Below are 15,683 nucleotides of genomic sequence, written 5' to 3'. Positions count from 1 at the left end.
TACAAAGATCTTTGAATCATTAGTTACAAAGTTTAGTAAGATGAACCAAAAAAACCCTCTGCCTTGATTCAAATATACAATGAACTGAATTAATTCAGCTTTTGACTTGGCATCTGGACTGCACATCAGAATTTAAATCATCAAGTCTCCATTTCTAATATAATTTTTCTAATCTTGAGACGCTTTAAATATCCGCTGTAGAGTGGGAGAAGACCTTGGAGCCTTGTTTACAGAGGCCTGATGAGTGAGAGCCAAAGACAAAAATCACTTTCCAATTTTTATTACAAGTATAAGTTAATGTTTTAAATTTGAGTATGTTATTTAGAAGAATAATTATATAGGATAAGTACAGAGAGTCAAAAAGCCTAAGGCAGAATTGATTTCAACATGTGCAGCTTTCTTTAAGCTGCATAGATTGGAGCAATAATGAACAGAATATGTGTTCACTCATCAGTTGGCCATGGTAGGCCAAGGCCTGAAGGCAGAGGGTGCTCACGCATGCACCCCAACTCTGCTGGACTGCAAGCACTCCAGCTGCCCCCGTCACCAGCCCCTGCCCCACCCCCTAAGCTGTGGGGAGGGTGATCTGGGGGGGCGGGGAGGAATAAAGCTGCCTGTCCCAACCCCAAAAGCTGTGGTCTGCTTGGTGTGTGTGGGGGGAACACCTCCCATGGTGGGGGCTTCACCCCCTGCAGTGTAGCTCCGCCAGGCTAAGAACATCCTAGCCCTGCCTCCTCTCCAGTCTCTTGTCTGTCAGCCACAGTGGGTAAATCTACATGTGTGTTTTACTGTGGAGCTTACTAATTAGATCTGCAGTAAAGCATCACCATCTACACATATACCTGTATTGTAGCAGAAAGCCCCCCCTTAGAAAGCCCCCTTTTCCTCTTGCCTGCATTTGCTCTCCCCTCTTTAAACATATTTTTCCTTTTCTTCCTTCCTCTTTCTTTCACTTTAAGATAAGGAATTGTGTTTTAAAATTTGTACGTGTGCATTTTGTATCTCCCTGTGTATTTTGGTATTTTTATCTATTTGTGTGCCATGGCATTTGTAGCTTATATTTTATACTCCTCACCTTTCAACTTTCAACTATAAATGTGTTTAGTAGCAATGTTAACAAGGGCAGGAGTTAAACTGCCTCTTCCCTGTATCAGGCTGGCCCCTGAAAGAGCGAGTGAATCAGTGATTGAATGTGTAACACAGTAGTAGGCAGCAATTAACACCTAAGGAAACTGCAGATCAACCAATGGAAGAACTCAATAGAAGACAATGTAACAACTGGGAAATCTCTAAACGTCACTGATCAAGGGCTAGAAGCCCTGGCCTGAGTTAATCAACGCCGGGGACCAACTTTTGGGCTGAATATCTCCAAATCGACCGTTCCCAGAGCCCTATTCAAAATTCATCAATGGACTCCCAAACCTGCACATACACGCGGATGACCCCTGGGGCTGACAGATGCCATCCAGTAGCCACCGAGGGGGAAAGTCCCACGAGGGTCAACAACCCCTGGATTGGGCAAACCTGAAAACTGGGGAGTCATCCAAGTCTGCCAAGGACAGATAAAAAGCAGTGAAAAGTGACCCTCAGTGGCACCGTCTTGATCTCCAACTTGACCAGCACCCGACCTGTCTAGCCAGAAGGACCAGCCGGCGACCCCCTTCTGGAAGATAACACCACGCTGAAAGAAGCCTCAATGACAGACTCCAGCACCTGTGGGATAGGTATACCTGACTCTTGTAGCTTGCTACTGTGTGTGTGCATGTGTGTGTGTGTGTGTGTGGAAGGACCAGCCCCAAGGTTTATGATTTAACTCATTACAGTGTTTCATTCTGCCTAATAAACCAGAATTTTAAGGATCCCGAGTTGGACATTTGTAGCCAACATTATTAGGGCACATTCAATTAATTAACTCCTCTGGAAGATACTACTGTCCAAGATAAGTATTAAGCTGCAGTGGAGTAGTTAATGTGCTCTGAAATACATATGTGGATGGTGACTGGGCCTGACTGGGGCATGAGGGTGCTACAGTGTGGGGGCTGCCTGCTGGCTGCCTCCACACTGTAGCACCTTTGTGCCCCAGCCAGCACCTCTGCAGCACATTGAGCCAGGGCAGAGCAGCCCTGGGCTGGGAGATTGACCTCCCAGATCCTCTCTTTGCTGCGGTCCCATGCACACATGTAAACACTATGCCCAGGATCAGTAAACTCCGATACAAACTACACTGGAGTTTATTGTTTTGTGTTAATTGCATATATAGATGCACCCAGTGAATATGAGAGTTACTGGGTGCTCAGTGCTTTAGAACCGAGGTTCCCAGCCACTGGGCCACGGCCTGATACCAGGCTGCAGCAGGTTAGCTGCAGGGTCATGGCACGAGCCCCCCACCCAGAGCCCCATCCATCTGCCCAGCTGAGCGGGTTCCAGGGTCACATCTGAGCTTCTGGGGTTAAAGCTGAGTGGTGGGGGAACCCCAGGAGGGAGGCAGCCAGCTCTGTGCACTCTGTCCCACTCCTGCTGGGCTTCAGTAAAAAAAAAAAAAAAGTTGGCAACCACTGCTTTAGAAAACCTCATACTAGGTATCTATATATGGACTTAAAAGACTGAAAAGCATATAAAGCCTTCAGTTTTAAAGATCTTGTCCATAGCTCTGTGCACTAGAAGCAAGTTCTAGATAGGCAAACGAAAGCAGGTTATGGCTCTACTGCTACAAAAGCTTCCCATTTAAATCATTGGATTTTCCAGTGTGTGATATTTTTAGTGCAAGACCTTAAAACTAGTCAGGTTTTTGGGGTTTTTTTTTGGTCTTTGACTCTCTAATCCACTGATCTGGTGGCAATCATCTTCCCATTTTAAGCTGCAGAGCATAAGAGACTAATTTGATGCTAGTAATAGTTCAAAGTTGCAGATGTATTCTTTGAGTTCATAGTAATCTATTTACACTTCAAACGTGGAGCAATGTATAGAGTTATTTTGAGATAAATTGAGGTTCATCATTTTTAGTAATAGCTTTGTTTTCATGCCTTGATTAACAATGTGGTGCCTACATGTAGGGAAATATTCCGTTATCGTCTCTCAGCCCCTCTGTTCCACTTTTGTCAAAGAGAGAAACAGTCTGAAATCAAGTTTACTCCATGAGAGAATTCTAAATGTTCTGTCTGGTCTTACTTAAGCCTGCAGTGTTGCATGCAGTTACTTGCAGATCCAGTTCAACTCGTTCAGAATAGACATCTCAGTATCTGGTTTTTACTCAATCAGCTGCTTAACTATCTATACATTATTCTTTCCAATACATTTTTTGTTAATCTCATAGGTCACATTTTGTAGGAGGAAACAAATGTGCATCTCCTAAAATTTCCTCATTGCTGTCATTTTAAAATAATTATATTTTTGTTTGATCAGTTTTTAATTGAATCTGAATTTCTTTTCCCTGACTCTCAGACTAATGGTAGGTCTATTTAGACTGCAGTATCACTACATCTTAAAACCCATACACTATCAAAAGCAACAGAAATTATACTTCTGCTATTGTGCAGGAATATCAAAGCACTCTACAAGCTTCAGTTTCGTGTCAGTTGAATCCCACCAGGGGAAGTAATATTTAACCCCTTTTTATTAAAGGGTAATTGCGGCACAGACAAGTTGAGTTCTCATAGTTCATAGAGCAAATTTCTGACAGAGCTAGGAATAGAATTCAAGTCTCCTGACTGGCTGCCAATAATAGAAATAGAGATACCCTCTAGGCAAAATACAAATGCATGAGGAGTACTTGAAACTTGACAACACAAAGATATTGCATACTTTCTGCAAATGTGTCACTCCAATATGCCTGACAAAAATAGCCCTGAGCATGGAAGGGGCACCTACAGAAGTAGGCTGATGAAGAATGGTGGGAGTATACAGTGGAAGGCCATGTAACAGTGTTAATATGATTAAGTAATTTTAATTGGTGAATAACTATTTGACTGAATTGGTTTTCATCCATTTTTTTCTGGTAGTTCCCTCTGAGTTAGTAAGTGTAATGTTCTCAAGGATCTATTTATGTATGTTTTATTAATTTGCTAAGAGGTTATGAATTTTGCATATTTATACCTCTATCAGCACTTAACTGTATTCTTTGGCATGCTCCTTGTGCTAAAAAGATAAAGGCAAGTACCTATATATCTGTTTTTGAATAGGATGTTTGTTATAGATATTATCACCTGAACAGATGTTATCTGAAAAGAACAAATACAGAGGTAATTGACCAGGGAATTAAAAACAAAAAGGATGAGAAGTTGAGAAGGAACTTAAAACAGTAGGGTTTCTTTTTTCTTTTCTTTGGATTATCTGACTAGCTGGAGCTCAAGGACATTGACTCTAAGGGTCACAGAAAGAGAAAAGAAAAGTCCCGAGATAGAGGACTGCAGTCCAACAGAGGCGCAGGGATGGAATTGTTAAAGGAGTGCTCCCAAAGGGTGTTCAAGAGTGCTGAGAAAAGGGAAACAAGGAAGAACATATTTGTGTTTGCTTTACTCTGGATCTTCTGCATTGTGATTGTTTTAGGAATCTATTTGCACAGTCTGTATCTGTTTCACCTATCATATGCCCCTGAAGGGATAAGGTAGAAATCTAAGGGTGCAGAAAGAAGTGCAGCTCCCAGTGTAACTCAGAATGACTTCTGCAAAGTTATTCTTGCAAAGTGTTCCTTGTTACAAGGTTACCTCAGACCAAACAGAAGTTCACTGTTGGTTCCAGGGGGGAGGGGAACCTGGCTGCTGGCTGGGAGCCTGCAGCCTGGTCCTCACAGCAACTGCCAGGTTCTCTGCCTGTGCTGGGCTGTTTTCAGAATGGGAGGGAGAAGCAGCAGAGAGCTCATTTTGGGGGCTCCCCAGCTGCTGCTGAAGGATGGGGTGGGTGAATTGGAGCCCTCCCACCTCTGCGGGGGAGGGCAGGCAATACACCCCCACCCCCACTCCAGGAGGGACTGAAAAGAACCTCAGTCTGAACTCCCTCTCCTCCCTTTCCCATTCTGAAAACAGGCTGGGAGCTCCACAGACACAAGTTACAAAAGATGCTACATTTTGAAACATTTTTGTCTGATACCTCATTCAACAAGGGATCAGGCTTTTACCCAATCAGCCATTTTTGAAGCTGTAGGTAGCCATGAAATTTTTGATCACAGCTATAAACTTCTTTATGTGGCCAGATAGGTTACAGACAGAATCTCCTTTCACCCAAAGTGCTTGAAAGGGCTCTGGGAACAGGTATTTCTGCTTCAGCTACTGGGAAATTCTGTGACTTAGAGTTGCTAGGCTGTAGTGACTTACTTTCAAAAGGGAAACCAGAGAGTCCAAGCCCAAAACATCTGCCAGAGGAGCCAAAGAGATGGTGCTGGAAGCCATCCAAATCAGGAACATTTAAAAGTGCATTGGCTTAGCATGCGGGTCCAATCCCCGCAGCCCACAGAACGTTCATCAGAGAAGAAAGGTGACAGGTGACAGCATTTTCCAAATCAGGCCTTAACTTGCAATACCAAGATTAGCCGAGTTGGTGTTTAAGGGACACTGTCAAATCAAATTGTGCCCTTGAGTTTTTTTCTGTATAAATAAGCTCTGTTAATTCTCCTAGGGAAGATGTCGAAAAGAAACATGATATCCTAATAAATGAATTAAATTCCAAGGTCGTGACAACTGTAATAATTAAAACTTCACTATCCTAACAAATCATGAAGCACTGGTTTCAGTAGGACATTCACAACTGCTCCTGTAAGCAAGTTGTTTCAAACCAAACCAAGAACAGTTGGTGTGTGTGTGTAAATAAAGGCTTCCACATGCCCTACATTTTCACCAGTTGCATCAGTATGACATTGCCTGTGGGGAAATTGGCCTCTGGGGTACAAGAGGGATTATTGTTAGAATTCAAGTACACAGATGTCCAGGAGGGATTGGGATCATGCCCATAAACTTGCCACCTAAATTTCCTATGTGCTTCCCCTAGTCCATAAATGCATGGAAGGCAGGTTAGCATCTGGCCCATGATGTGCCCACTAATAGATTGCAACCTTTGTATATCTTGAAAAAAATAAAATAAAATAAAATGCAAGTCAGTTGAGTGAGTTTTACAGTTAACTGGAGGAGGAAGGGAATTGTAACCAAACTTGGAACACTGTAGGAAAATTGACAAGCTGTATGGTTTACACTTAATTGCAGAATGTAACTGCTATATCTACTGAGTTAATATAATTGTAAAAGGCTTGAGTATTTCTGATTCTGAGATCAGTGAAAGAAAAGCAAGAACACTGCTGTAAACAAAACATGCTTGTCAAATAGAAGGTAAATTATATTTGAAAAATGTATTATCTATGTATTATCAAGAATTCATTGTAATGTTGTAATAAAAAGGTTGCCCACATTTTATATTAAAAATAATTGAGGAACTTTTTGACAGTCAAATAATGAACGGAATACTGTCACAAAGCATAACATAATTTAAATTGTGTTCTGTGGCATGGAATAATGTTTGTTCTATTTCTGGATGTGATACTTTTACTCATTCTGGTTTTTGTCAACCTTAAATAAATAAGTTTTTCACTGATAGTGGGCATGATTAGGTTAGAATTCCATAGGTTGTTTACAAAGAATAAAGTTATACTGTTGTTTTCTCTTTTAGAGTGTTTTTGAGAGCAATCAATAAATTTGCTGAAACTATGAATCAGAAATTTCTGGAGAACATGAATTTTGAAGAACAGGTAAGACTTAGCTGTTGTTTTTTTGTGTTTTTTTTACTGTGTGCTTATTTTTTGTCCAGCAAGATCTCTTTAAAGTGATTCTAGTCCAAGAAGTGTTTATGTAGAAGTAGAAGCATCTTACTCTTTACATGTCCTTTCATTGCATCTGATAAAAATCAGCTGTTACTCATGAAAGCTTATGCATCTCTAATAGCTTATTCTGTAAGGTACATGTCTATCCTGCATTCAGTTTTATTCAGCTGATACATTGCTTGTATTAAGGTTTTTGTGTATTGCTTTTACCAGAACAGATTTGACACAGCCAGGATAGAATTAGTGTCATTCTTTTCTTTCTTGTGCATTGTCAATAGAATTACTAACCATGTGCTACAATTGTGCAAACGTATAAAAAAGGTTCATATATGTGTAACAGGGACATATTTTTGCAGTGGAGGACACTACACAAATGTAACTGAGTGTATAATATAAAGTACTGGTGTTGCATGGGTATAAGTGCTGGCTCCTGTGAGCATTTAAAATAGTGGCAGAACTCCCATTAAGTACAGTGGTTCATGATCAAGCCTTTAGCTAAGACACAATTTGACCTGAAAACTTATCATTATTGATGATGATACATGGAAAGTAAGTATAATTTGCAGCATGATTCTCAAGTTGTCTTTTCAGGGATGGCAGTTAGAAAAAGTATTTTTTCCTTAACAAGGGAACACATGCAATGCTGCTATCATTGAGGCATAATGAACAGAATTATTATAGCTTTTATAAACTTGGGGCATCAGTTCAAATTTGTTTTGACCTCTTGACTATTTAAGAAGATTGTTTTAAATCTCGATTCCTAAACTAGTCTCATTTTGTCATTGTTCTAGAACTTTTCCCCCTTCTTTCAAAATTTACTTTAAAGTACCCTTTACTTAATGTCACTTTGTTAGTCAAGAAACCAACGTAAGTATGCAGTCACTCTTGACACTAGTGTTATTAACAAGGCTGAATAAATATTTATTTGTTACTTCATGCATAATATAGTATTATTCATCTTGCTTTCTCTGGATACATTTAAATCTAACTTATTATTAAACTAGAATGAAAAAATCCCAATCTACAGATAACTACTGCATAATACAATTGGGATTTATAGACAGAAGCAGTTCTGTAACAGAATATGTAATATGAAAATGGGTTTATATATATGTTGCCTTTCCTCTCTTTTTATATCAACTGTAGTTGTAAGTAAAAATATGTCTATACATAGAAAATGTATAGAGTTAAAAGAATCCAGCCTCCTCATTGGTTTTCAAAATTTCATGCTGCCTCCTTTGTATATGTTAGACACGGGCTATTACAAGGTTGTGCTTGTTGGTGATTTATATAGGTAAGTATTATGTACTTGAGACCCTGCTTGTCATTTTTAGGAAGTGTGTGAATGTAGGTCTCTAAGAACTAATTCCCTTAATCATATTTGTTTAAAAGGAAGGGATTGTAAAGGCATACAATATATGAAAATGCATGGTAATAAGGGATTGAATGAACCTTGTCCAGACTCTTGACATGGAGCTAAATCAAAACTTTATGTTTGGATACTATGGCCAAAGTCATTATTAGGGTAACTCAAAGCAAACAAGTAAATAGAATATGAAAATGCAAGAAACTTGTCTTATTTTTTATATTATAAAATGTACCAAAAAATAATTTTAATAGAATATTTAAAGCAAGGTCCTCAGATGCTTAGTAGCTGAAAGATGGAATTATGTAGCTGCTGTTCCCTGCCCCATTTGAGGAACAAGCAGGAGGCTTTGCCCTGCTCTGCTCTGCTGTTTTCCATTCCATTGCTTTCAGGAGCTCAAATAGAAGCAGTGCAAATTTGAGCTGGGGCTTTTTGCCTCAGCGCATGTGCTCAGACATGTACTTTGTTGTGGAGCAAATTGTGCCACTTGGAGCAAAATAACCCTGCCTGGCTCCTCCCAGATCTGTAGCCAGGGGAAGCTAAAACCCAAGGCCAGCACCTGCCCTGTCCCCAGTAGTATAAAAAGGTGCCCTGTCCTGGCACTTTCAGTACAAAAAGCTGCCCTGGCAAGTAGATCAGTGTTTCTCGCTCTCAGGAGCTTCTGCGGCCCAGCCAATTGGCACCTGGGGACACTGCCCCTTGTGCCAGCTGGACTGCTGCAGTAGCCCTGAGAGTTCCCTGCACCTTTTACCCACTGCATCAGTCTGGCAGCGGGGGCTGCTGCCTGGCTGTGCCCTGCTGCGCACCTGCCAGACTAGGATGAGATCTGCCCCTCTGGGCCAGCTGTCAGTGGGCTGTGGCTGCAGAGTTGGCCTTTGTGTGGCACTGGTGCCATTTGTGCCCTGTGCCTGACCATCTGGACAGCTATTGCCCAGAAGATGCTCTGGGTGTGGTGGCCTGCTTTGAACTGTCATAATTTCATAGTAGCTAGGGTCAGGAGGGACCTGAACAGATCATCTAGCCTGACCCCTGCCACAGGCAGCAATGAATGCTGGGTTCACAAGACCCCAGACAGGTGATCATCCAACCTCCTCTTGAATATTCCCAAGGTAGGGGCAAGGACCACTTCCCTATGAAGTTGGTTCCAGATCTTGGCCACCCTAACTGTAAAATATTGCCCTCTGATCTCCAACCTAATCCTATTCTCCATCAGCTTATGACCATTGTTCCTCGTCACCCCAGGTGGTGCTGGGGAGAAAAGGGCTCTGCCTATTTGCTGTTGATCCCCCTTAATGAGCTTGTAGGAAGCCACCAGGTCCCCCCTCAGCCTCCTCTTGCTAAGGCTGAACAGGTTCAGGTCCTTCAGTCTCTCCTCGTAGGGCCTGTCCTGCTGCCCTCTCACCAAGCGGGTGGCCCTCCTCTGAACCCTCTCCAGGCTGGCCACATCCCTTTTGAAGTGCGGTGCCCAGTACTGGATGCAGTACTCCAACTGTGGCCTGACCAAAGTCGCATAGAGGAGGAATATCACCTCTCTGGACTGGCTTGAGATGCACCTTTGGATGCATGACAAGGCATGGTTGGCCTTGCTGGCTGCGGTCTGGCATTGTCGGCTCATGTTCATCTTGGAGTCAATAAAAACTCTGAGATCCCTTTCTGCCTCTGTGCTCTCAAGAAGGGAACTCCCCAGCCTGTATGTATGCTGTGGATTCCTTCTCCCAAGGTGTAGCACCTTGCATTTGTCTACGTTGAACCCCATCCTATTCTCGTCTGCCCACTTTTGTAGTCTGTCTAAATCTAGTTGCAGCCTCTCTCTCCCATCAAGTGTGTCCACCTCGCCCCACATCTTAGTGTCATCAGCAAACTTGGACAGCGTGCTTTTCACCCCCTCATCCAAGTCACTGATGAAGATATTAAACAGTGCGGGCCCGAGGACCAAGCCCTGGGGTACCCCATTGCTCACATCTCGCCAGGTTGAGTACAGCCCGTCCACCACTACTCTCTGGGTGCGCCCCATCAGCCAATTTTTGACCCATTGAACTGTGCAGGCATCAATGCTGCAGTCGCTTAATTTATTGATGAGGATGGGGTGAGAAACAGTGTCAAAGGCCTTCTTAAAGTTTAGAAACACTTTGTCCACAGCAACAGCATCATCCAAGGATTTAGTTACTTGGTCGTAAAAGGCAATCAGGTTGGTCTGGCAGGACCTGCCTTTGGTGAAGCCATGCTGATTGCCCCTGAGCATGATCTCCCCTGCAGGCCCCCCACAGATGTGCTCCTTGATGATCCTCTCCAAGATCTTCCCGAGCACCGAGGTGAGGCTTACAGGCCTATAATTACTTGGGTCCTCCTTCCTCCCCTTCTTGAAAATAGGGACCACATTAGCCAGTTTCCAATCCCCTGGCACCTGGCCAGATGACCACAAATGCTCATACAGCTGGGCCAAAGGCTCCACGATGACCCCTGCCAGCTCCCTCAACACCCTTGGGTGGAGGGCATCTGCACCTGCAGATTTAAAAATGTCTAGCCCTTCCAGAAGATCCTGAACTACATCTGCACTGACTAAAGGCTTGATAGAGCTGTCCCCAAGATTGTCCCTACCTCTGGTAGGTGGGATATCCCGGTCCCTGTTGAGGAAAACAGAGGCAAAGAAACTGTTAAAAATACCAGCTTTCTTGTCTGTCATGGCCACCAGATTACCGTTTGTGTCTTGCAGGGGCCCTACAGTGCCTGGTGTCCTCTTCTTGCTCCCAGTGTATTTGAAGGACTTTTTGTTTTCCTTAATCCTGGATGCTAGCCTGAGTTCCATCTCTGCCTTGGCCTTCCTAATAGCCCTCCTACACTCCCGGGCTGAGGAGGAGTACTCCTCCTCGGTGATAGTTCCTCCCTTCCACTGCTTGTACACTCCCCTTTTAGTCCTCAGGCATTGCTGAATGCCCTTGCTGAGCCAAGGGGGTTTCTGAGCACTCTTACACCCCTTGCTTCTCTCAGGGACTGTTATCCTTTGGGCCTGGAGGATCACCCCCTTAAGGTATGACCATCCCTCGTGGGCTCCCATCTCCTCTACCTTCTGGGCCCTTAGTGCCTCCCCCACTAGTCTCCTAAGGTCATTGAAGCTGGCCCTTCTGAAGTCAAGGGCTTTAGCCTTGGTGTGAGCCCTAGATGCCCTGCGTTGGATAGTGAAATCCAGCAGGTGATGATTGCTATTGCCCAGGTGGTCAAGGACCTGCAGTCCCTTCACCAGGTCATCCCCCGTGTCCAGGACCAGGTCCAGCAAGGCGTTACCCCTAGTGGGGCTGTGCACTTCCTGGATAAGGTGAAGGTCCTGTAATACAACCAGAGCATGTCATAGCATGTCCTCCTAGCCCCAGTTAGCCAGGAGGTCAGCCACAGCCAGCTGGGTCCAAGGTGCCAGCTCTGAGCAGGCAGGGTCCTGCCACTGGCCTCCCTAGCAGAAATTCTGTTGTTCCCTATTGGAAAACTGAAAAATCCCTGATAAAAAAGTCCCAAAGTCACTCTGTAAAATGCCCCAAAATCCATGTTCCTCCACAAAACAAAAGACCACTATAAAGAGAGAGAGAGTGAGACAGAGTGATCAGTTGGGCTATGTTTTACTGATATATCTACAGTGTTAAAGCAGTTTGGAAGACTACCAGTGTCTCTATCATAATAATAAAGTGAACTCTAAAAACATGTTTCATGAATTCATTAATATATATTTTGCTGCCCCACCCCCCACAGGGGCTATGACCTAACCAAAAGGGATTATACTCCACCAAGAGGGGTTACAGCTCCCCCACAGGGACTACAACCCCCCCTATAGGGGCTACCTCTCCTGCAGAGCCCACATGCCCTGCCCCACCCCTTCTTGCTCCTCCACCATCTACTTACTGAGCAGGGGCTGTGGGGACTCTGGGGCCATCTGGCAGAGCGCCCCCCCCCCGGGCAGCAGGGGCAGCAGAGCCTGGGCTAGGGCCACTGGGGCTGTCACCCTGCCCTGCACTGTGCAGGCAGGGCTGCAGTGACCTGGACAGCAGCTCAAACTGCCAGTTAGTGCTGGGGAGGTTGGGGTTTTTTCCCCTGATGCTGGGGGGGGCAGGAATCAGGGGGCTCAGGGGGCAAACAGAGGGGTGGGGCTGGGCAGGAAAGGAATTGGGGGCTGGGGGGCTGGGGGGTGGGGCTAAGTGGGGAAGGGATTGGGGGGATTGAGGGGAATCGGGGCAGATGGGGTGGGGCTGGGCACGGAAGGGATCAGGGGGGCTCAGGAGGATGGAGCAGATTGGGCCAGGCAGGGAAGGGAACAAGGGGTCTCAGGGGGCAGGCAGGGGGGTGAGGCTGGGGGAGTGGGTGGGGCTGGCAGGGGTCCTTCCCATGGTCCCCTCCTCCAGGCCCCTGACCCCTTACTTACTGGCAGTGGAGCCTGAGTCCAGCTCCCTGCTGCTGACACGCTGCCTGCCCTCACAGGCAGGGAGTGTGCTTCAGCACCAGGGTGAGGGCTAACCATAGATACACTCTGGCAGCCAGAGCATCCCTATGGAGGACCTAGCCTCAGGTTGTGCCCCACTTTTTTTCTGTGTGGGTTTTTTCTGTGTGGTCCCAAGCCTGTAGTGATGCATGGGATTGTTCAATCCTTATTGAACCTCATGAGATTTCTTTTGGTCCAATAATCCAATTTGTATAGGTCACTCTGAGTCCTAGCCCTAACCTTCAGCATATTTACTACCCACAGCTTGGTGTCATCTGTGAGCTTGCTTAGGGTGCAATCCATCCCCTCTTGCAGACTGTTAATGAAGATATTGAACAAAACCGGCCCCAGGACTGACCCCTGAGGCACTCCACTCGATACCTGCTGCCAGCTAGACATTGAGCCATTAATTATTATCTGTTGAGCCTGATGATCCAGCCAGCCTTCTGTCCACCTTACAGTCCATTCATTCAATCCATACTTCCCCAGCTTGCTTGCAAGAATGCTGTGGGAGACTGTATCAGAAGAGTTGCTAAATTCAAGGTATATCATGTCCACTGCTTTCCCTGCATCCATATATCCAGTTATCCAATCATAGAAGGCAATCAGGTTGGTCAGGCATGACTTGCCCTTAGTGAATCCATGTTGGCTGTTCCTGATCACTTTCTTCTCTGCTGAGTACCATTAGTTTTTGAAGATAATGGCCAGAGGCTCTGCAATTACATCAGCCAACTGTCTCAGCACCTTTGGATGCATTGCATCTGGCCCCATGGACTTGTACACATCCAGATTTCCTAAATAGTCCCAAACCTGTTCTTTCACTGCTGAGGGCTGCTTACCTTCTCCCAAAACTGTGATGCATGGTGCAGTAGTCTAGGAGCTGCCCTTGCCTATGAAGACCAAGGTAAAAAAGGTATTGAGTACTTCAGCTTTTCCTCATCATATGTCACTAGGTTGCCTCCCCCATTCAGTGTGGTACCCGCAGCTTAGTTCCCTTCAGGAGTCAAAGTCTGCTTTTCTGAAGTCCAGGGTCCATACCCTGCTGCTCCCCCTTCTTCCTTTTGTCAGGATCCTGAACTTGATCATATTGTGGTCATTGCCGCACAAGTTGCTGTCCATTTCTACATCTCCCACCTATTCTTCCCTGTTTGTGAGCAGCAGGTCAAGAGCATGGCCCCTAGCTGGCCGCTCTAGCACATGCACCAGGAAGTTTTCTCCAATGTTCTCCAAACTTTTCCTAGATTGCCTGTGCACTGCTGTATTGTCCTCTGATCAGGATGATTAAAGTCCCCCATGAGAACCAGGGCCTGTGATCTGGAAACTTGCGCTAGTTGTCTGAAGAAAGTTCCATCTACCTCAGCCTCCTGGTCTGGTGGTCTATAACAGATACCTACCATGACATCACCCTTGTTGCTCCCCTCTTTAATCTTTACCCAGAGACTTTCAACAGGCCTATCTCCAGTTTTGTAGTAGAGCTTGAGCAATCATATAGCTGTTTTACGTATAATGCAACTTCTTCTCCTCTTTCCCCTGCCTTTACTTTCTGACCAGTTTGTACCCAGTGCTCCAGTCATGTAAGCTATCCCACCAAGTCTCTGTTATACCAGTCACATTGCAGCTCCTTGACTCTGCTAGGAGTTCCAATTCTTCCTGCTTGTTTCTCAGGTTCTAAGCGTTCATGTACAGACACCTGAGGTAACTAGCCGAATGCCTTACTTTATCAGGAAGAATGAGGAGGCCTCCAATGTTGCCCCTCTTCCTCCAGGTCCCATACTTAACTCAGGGATTTGTTTGCCATCCCCCTGAGAACCTTGTTTATAGCCCTCCTCACTGGGTTAGCAAACCTGTCTGCAAAGATGCTCTTCCCTCTTTTTTTTGTCAGCCCTGCCTCACTGCAGCACCAGGAGCTTGGGTGAGAGGGAATTGGAGCACCTCTGTCTTGTGGGCCTGGGCTGGTTCCCCCCTCCCCTCCCAAGATCCCACCTGGGGTCACCAGGATAGGCCCATGTGGTGTAGGGGTTTAGATTCCCCCACACCTTCTCCAATTCCCAGCACCACAGCCAGGCAGGGCTGCAGTCACATGCTGGAGCTGGGGGGAGGAAACCAAACCACCACACCATGCCACCTACTGGGGTGTTAGGGGGGAGCCAACTCCTTGGATTCCCCCAAGCACTGCACACACACCCAGTTTCTGGTGCTACAGTTGGGCAGAGCTTCGGTTTACATGCTCACACCAGGAGCTGGTGCAGGGTGGGAGGGGTGGGCCCGTCTACTTTGCAGGCCTGGGCCAGCTCCACCCCCCTCAAGCCCCCACCAGGAGTAGCCAGCCCAGGCCAATGTGGTGTGCAGGCTTAGATTCCACCCCTGCACCAGCTCCCAACAAGAGTGTGTTGCCAGGGATACTTTCCCCCAACCCTCTCCCTCTTCCCTTCCCTTCCCCCACTGCAATGGGAGGAGACTCTCTAGCAGCCCCAGGGGTGGGGCTGAGCTGGTACTAACCCACATGAACACCATCCCAGCCGCACAGAGGCATATTGAATGTGGGTGGAATCACCTAAAATTAACCCTCACAGGGAACCTGTAGATAAGTTCCCTCAGGCACTCTGCTGTAGACCTGTTAGCTGATTAAAAGAGAGTTAATTTTTCATGCTACAAGCCATTTTAAAAGCACTCTGTAGCTATAAACTTTTGTTACGTTATGGTTGTAAGGTGTTTTCAGGGGTCTTATCATGAGAAAATTATAACTTCCATAAGTGTCCATAGTGTCTATATTAAAAAAACAATAAAAAGGGAGAGAGATACAGGCAGTTACAGGCCTGTTAGTTTTACCTAATATTGTGCAAATTCTTGTAACAGATTTTGATTTAAAAAATTAAGAAAATGGAAGTAAATGGATAACTTTATTAAATATGTAGTTTTAATCAAAATATTCATTATTAAGGTGGAAAAGACATGGATTAATATAAGAGTTCTATAGTGGATAAGGAACTGTTCAAAAGGGTGACTGTAAGGGGTTAAATTGAAGGAGGAGTTATTTGCTAGAGAAGGGTTAA

At 45.2% G+C, this 15,683-nt stretch overlaps 1 protein-coding gene across 1 annotated transcript in view; it reads left to right on the top strand.

Annotated features, from left to right (window-relative positions):
• DOCK2 (dedicator of cytokinesis 2) overlaps window positions 1–15,683 on the top strand; it is a 520,353-nt gene that overhangs the window by 366,726 nt on the left and 137,944 nt on the right. The window contains exon 30 of the mRNA XM_019487133.2: window positions 6,652–6,730. Coding sequence (XP_019342678.1) covers window positions 6,652–6,730 — 79 coding nt within the window. The remainder of the gene's footprint in view (window positions 1–6,651; window positions 6,731–15,683) is intronic.

The sequence above is a fragment of the Alligator mississippiensis genome, chromosome 9 (assembly GCF_030867095.1).
Source record: "Alligator mississippiensis isolate rAllMis1 chromosome 9, rAllMis1, whole genome shotgun sequence".
Classification (NCBI taxonomy): Eukaryota; Metazoa; Chordata; order Crocodylia; family Alligatoridae; genus Alligator; species Alligator mississippiensis.
The sequence above is the reverse complement of the archived record's forward strand: the minus strand, read 5'-3'. Positions and strand labels throughout refer to the sequence as shown.